Consider the following 5,215-nt stretch of genomic DNA (forward strand, 5'->3'; position numbering starts at 1 on the left):
CAAGAAAGACACAGCGCGCACTCTCTGGATCGACTTCATCTCCGTCAGACAAGACGATCACGCTGAAAAGGCCGCCCAGGTCGCCCTCATGACCGAGATTTACAGAGCTGCCGAGCGTGTCGTCGTCTGGCTGGGCCATGAGGCCAATGATAGCAACATTGCCATCGGCCTCCTCGACGAGCTGGCCTGGATGGTCGAGTTCGACTTTGAGAACACCAGGATGCGCCCCACTGGTGCTGGCGCCATCGAGCCGACCTGGGCTGATCCCACCGAGTATCTTCCCTACGAGCAAGACGAACTGTGGGCCATCTATCAGCTTGTTCACCGCGCCTGGTTCGGCCGCGTCTGGATTCGACAGGAAATCGCCGCCGCCGATCCTCAAACTGCCATTGTTGTCTGCGGCAACAAGTCGATCAGCTGGGAAATGCTGCGCACTGCGCTCGCCGTCATAGCCAACAAGCCACGCCACTTTTTGGATTTGAACGAGGAGAGCTCCCCCGAACTGCGATTCGCGCGTCGATATGAGATGGTGTTACTTCTTTGTCAGCCTGAGAAAGACTACACCCTTCCTGATCTGCTCGATCAAGGCCGCAAGTTCAGCTGCTCTGACCCACGAGATCGAGTCTATGCTGTCATGAACCTGGCCTCTGACGTCGACAACATGGGGTTGATCCCAAACTATGATCTCACCACGAGCCAGGTCTACCAAGATACGGTTCTTCGCTATATCCAGCAGTCAAAGAATACCAATATTCTAGCGTCATGCGAAATCATTGCAGCACGAAAGACAATGCCAACGTGGGTCCCCGACTGGAGTCGCAAGAGAATTGCGAACACAATGCCGATGCATCTCGCAAGCAGCATGTCGGAGGCGCATGCCGGCCCTACAGGCAACGGCGCTCTGAAAGCTAGCGGTGCGTACTGTGCAACAGTGGCCGAGGTTACGGAGCTTTTTGGAGACTTCGTCCCCGTACTGCAGGTCATCGCCACCGTTCGTCAGATCGCCCCTGCCGGCGTCCTCTCGGGCCCATACATGGACCGTGCCGGTGGGCTTCTAGAAGCATATTGCGCGACTTTGGCCTGGGGCTTGTTCGACAGCCTATACAACCCGCCGATGGAGTCATATCCGGATCACGATGTCAGCATTGAGTCTCTCAAGCTGGTGCTCGAGCAACAGGAAGACTCGAAACGGACGAGCTCGTCTTACGATTATTCAACTCTTGTCTATGTGACGCAGTTGATCGCTACCTGCAAGGGTAGATCCTTCTTCACTACCCAGGAAGGTTACATTGGCCTCGGACCAAAGTACACAAAGCCAGGCGACAAAGTCTACGTTGTTCTAGGTTGTGACGTGCCCCTTATTCTTCGGGATCGCCACTCCGGCGGTGACAGGGCTACCCTCCCTGGCGAGCCCGGATTTGAGGTTGTTGGCGACAGCTATGTCCACGGGCTCATGAGCGGCGAGGCTCTCCTCGGTCCTTTGCCAAATGAGTGCAAGATGGTCATGGACAGCGACGATCCTGATGAGCCAACTCGGCCCATATTTATCATGGGCCTGGGTAACGGGGCCTTCAAGACGGCGCATGATCCTAGGCTCGAGAAGGTCAGGGCTGCAGCGACGTCAGCAGCGTGTGAGAAGACACAGGGAGGGTCTGTAGAAGAACTGCTTACGCCTGAGAATCTGAGAGCGGCGGGTGCGAATGTTGTGGACCTTCATCTTGTCTGAGCGCGGCTTTTCTAACGAACGACATATGATTGCGGAATGTTTTTCTTTGTTTTCTGTTGATACCCCTGGCCGCGTTCCGTTAAGTACTAATGAGAGTTAGCTTCGTCCACGGAGGAGTTAATAGCCCTACACCCATACGAAATTGTGACCGCGTACGATTCTGTTTGTGTAATGCCAGCAGGAATACAAGCTCATGGCAGGATCGAGCTTTCACGCGCGTTCTTTCCGAAGCTGTGCACCTCTTGGTATCATTGTGCTATATAACAGCCTAAGCCACAGCCTTCCTAGCTTCCAAGCTCCTAAACAGACAGAAGACACGAATATGCCATATAATCCCTCCGAGCTAAACTTCCTGCCCTTCGAAAGAAAGATCGAATGATTTGTTTACACCCTCAAGGCGTAGGCGTCAAAGCCACGGCGGCACAGGCAGCGCAGCAGGTGCCAAAGGCGGCATTGCAGGCCAGCACCGACGCCGGAGCTGTGGCGCCAAGTGTGGCACCCCAGGTGAAGCCTGCGGCCCCGTAGCAGGCTGTGACGACGCTGGCGCAGCCGGCCTGACAGATGCCGTAGGCCACGAGACCGGCAGAGGCGGGGACGACAGCCAGGGCGGCAAGCTGGACAATCTTTGTTGGGCGCATTCTTTTGACGGGGCTTGGCTTGGGTTCGGGTGATGAGTATCCTTGGCTGATGGATTTCGTGTCGCGGTCTGAAGGAGCGAGTCGTCGGAATGTCTGGTTGCGAGTGGCTTCGTCTATTCAACAGGCCGCTGGCGGCATTTTGGGACTTTATAATGGAGGCAACGTCGGGGGGGGGGGGTGGTTATACGTTGGGAGGCCCACCACCGCCTGGTTGGTTCAAGACCAGGCTGGTGTGACCTCCTGTCTGGCTGCCTGACTGGAATTTGCCTCGATGATGCCTCGTGAGGGGAAATGCAGACGCATGGCCTGATCTTGATATTTGCTATTGGTCGGAAGAGCTAACAGGCTACCTGGTGGACGTGATGACTGCGTCGCCTTGTTGGCCCAAGAGGTGACCGACCTAACGGCCGTGTGTTAGAAAGAGGACGTCTGGGGCAGATTCTGCTGCAACAGACCGTTCGATGTGTATGATTGGCGTCTAACTTGATACGACCTAACCGTAGGATTGCGAAAGGTCGGGATAGCGACCTGGTTGCTGTGCGGGATGATGCATGTCGATGAAGAGGCTTGGGCTGAAGGATTGTACAGCGTAATGATACTTCTTTCCGACTGATGACACTTGTGAGGGACTTTCTGCTTGCTTATCGTTATGATCTGGAGGTTAATTCTCAAAAATAGATGCTCTATGTGCTGGCCGTTGATTTGTGTCTCAATTGAAGACTATGCTCGATGCAGGAGCAGTTTATGAATGATCCGCGGCACGTGCACTTCCAGTGATCCAGGCCCCGATATTCGCCTCTGCATGTGTCATTCACGTGTCTCTGACGACGAAATAATGGAAGCATCTCTCTGCGAGAGAGCAGCACTGGTGAGGGTATCGATTTCATTGAACAATACGTGATTGAAGTCCCAAAAGCCTAAACGCCGTGCCATGCAAATATGTGTGGGTGAGGAAAGCTAAAAGGCAACGCGCCGTTGGCGACCGGTATACTTGGACGTCGACTTGACAACCTTGCCCTTGCGCTCCATCTGCTCCTTCTTGTGCACGATCCAGGCCTTACTGCCCTTCTTGATCTCGCCCTTGCCCGTCTTCTCGGCCTTCCTCCTCTCGTCCTGGACGTCGACATTGTCCATGCCGTCGACGACGCCTGTGATGTCGCCGGCACCGCCACCAGCACCGCCGCCGCCCACCGTCAGGACGAGGTACAGCTTGACGTTCTTGGTCTCGGGGTCGTCCTCCAGGATACCGGCGCCGAAGCCGGCCTTGACGGCGGCCTGCGTGATCATGTTTCCTCTGCGTGTCGTTCTTGGGGTAGAACTGGCACACGGCCTTGCCGCCCCTGCGCAGCGAGGCGTAGAGCCCGTTGAAGAAGCGCGTCAGGCGGCCGACGGGCGACGTGTCGCTGCTCTCGGCGTTGCAGAGCCACTGGATGGCCGAGATGCTGATGGCGGCGTCGAAGGAGCCGGCGCGGAAGGGCACGCCCTGGCCAATGTCGGCCAGCATGAGGTCGCCTTCGACGTCTCGCTGCAGGGCAATGTCGAGCATGGACGGCGACACGTCCATGCCGATCCACGTGTGCGGCCCGCCGTGCTCGGGGAGTTCGGCGGTGAGGATCTCGCCGGAGAGACCGCTGCCGCAGCCGACGTCGAGGATGAGGGAGGGGGATTGGAGGTCGAGGAGCTCGAGGGCGCGACGAGTCATGGACGCCTGGATGTTCTGGATACGGGACGACGTCGTATATTTGCGCGCTTCCGTATCGTTGTAGTGAATGTCGGCCGCGCTGGAGAAGGCGTTAGCTTGGGGAAGGCTTCACGATGGTAGCGGGGTTGGTTGGTGGTGTAACTGACAGGGTATCTTCGGGGCGCGACATGATGGCGGTTCGGATGGTCGTAATGCGTGAGTCGAGTACCGAATGAGAGATATTGGTGCGGTTCTTTGCGATGACTAGAGGCCAGGCTTTCCCACGTCGCGCTGTCGTCGTCGCTTGTTGATGTCGTCGTCTCGTCGAAACGCGGATTCCAGAAATTGAAGATTTTCGGTGCGGATAGCTATCGATAAGAATTTGGCGGGGTGTTGCCCAAATGTCAAAGCCAGAGTCAAGGGGAAACGGCAGCATCAGGCTTGATTGAGCCAGGGTGTCCACCTCAGCCTTAGCTAAGCGTCAAGGGGCAGCCATTCGCTGCAGGAGGACACGCTCTAAATTTCGGGGCGACCAACATGCCAGCACTGCCTGCCCTTCCCCTGACGTGATAGCTGTCGCTCTTTTCATTCTTTACACATACGCTTCAAGAAGATCGGGAGACGTTGTTTTGAAACCGATATCATGTGGATTCTTCCTATTCTCGGGGTTATTGGCTCCATCGTGGGCTTCTGCTTCCTGACCTTGGCAATCGGTACGGCCCACTTGTGATCGCGCGCCGACGCGACCCCCTGGATTTGAGGACTTGCGACTGACGTGCGATGGTGTAGCGTCGGGTCTCTACTACCTGTCCGAGCTCGTCGAGGAACACACGGTGCTCGCCAAGCGCCTGTTGACGCAACTGATTTACATTATTGTCGTTCTCCAGCTTCTACTATGGGCTGTGGACGGGCTCTCGTTCAAGCTGACGCTTCTGTCCATCTTCTCGCACATCGTCTACCTTGGCAACATGCGTCGCTTCCCTTACGTTCAGCTCACTGACCCGCTGTTCCTCACTTCATGCGGTAGGTTGTCTCTCTGGACCTCTGGCGGCATGTCGCATAGGCTGACCCTTCCATAGCTCTCGTGCTCACAAACCACTACTTCTGGTTCCGCCACTTCTCCGACACCCAAGCGCGTCCTACTCTAACATGCGCTCCATCTACGACCAG

General features: G+C 56.3%; 4 protein-coding genes across 4 annotated transcripts in view; 2 read left to right on the top strand and 2 right to left on the bottom strand.

The window, feature by feature from the left end:
- VDBG_02387 (conserved hypothetical protein) overlaps positions 1-1,726 on the top strand; it is a gene marked incomplete at both ends in the record, with an annotated part of 2,707 nt that extends 981 nt beyond the window's left edge. The window contains one exon of the mRNA XM_003008153.1: positions 49-1,726. Within this exon, the coding sequence (XP_003008199.1) occupies positions 49-1,726 (1,678 nt within the window). The remainder of the gene's footprint in view (positions 1-48) is intronic.
- Positions 1,727-2,118: 392 nt separating this feature from the next.
- Positions 2,119-2,364, bottom strand: VDBG_02388 (conserved hypothetical protein; the record flags this gene model as incomplete). Its single annotated transcript, XM_003008154.1, has 1 exon — positions 2,119-2,364. The coding sequence occupies one exon, from the start codon at positions 2,362-2,364 to the stop codon at positions 2,119-2,121; it is 246 nt and encodes an 81-aa protein (XP_003008200.1).
- A 957-nt stretch (positions 2,365-3,321) lies between these two features.
- VDBG_02389 (bud site selection protein) lies at positions 3,322-4,235 on the bottom strand (the record flags this gene model as incomplete). The annotated part of the gene is made up of 3 exons (XM_003008155.1): positions 3,322-3,639; positions 3,692-4,145; positions 4,213-4,235. 3 exons carry the CDS (start codon positions 4,233-4,235, stop codon positions 3,322-3,324), a joined length of 795 nt encoding a protein of 264 aa, XP_003008201.1.
- A 453-nt stretch (positions 4,236-4,688) lies between these two features.
- Positions 4,689-5,124, top strand: VDBG_02390 (SVP26; the record flags this gene model as incomplete). The annotated part of the gene is made up of 2 exons (XM_003008156.1): positions 4,689-4,758; positions 4,835-5,124. The coding sequence occupies 2 exons, from the start codon at positions 4,689-4,691 to the stop codon at positions 5,122-5,124; spliced, it is 360 nt and encodes a 119-aa protein (XP_003008202.1).
- Between the last annotated feature and the right edge of the window lie 91 nt (positions 5,125-5,215).

Source organism: Verticillium alfalfae, genomic scaffold (genome assembly GCF_000150825.1).
Source record: "Verticillium alfalfae VaMs.102 supercont1.2 genomic scaffold, whole genome shotgun sequence".
Taxonomy (NCBI): Eukaryota; Fungi; Ascomycota; class Sordariomycetes; order Glomerellales; family Plectosphaerellaceae; genus Verticillium; species Verticillium alfalfae.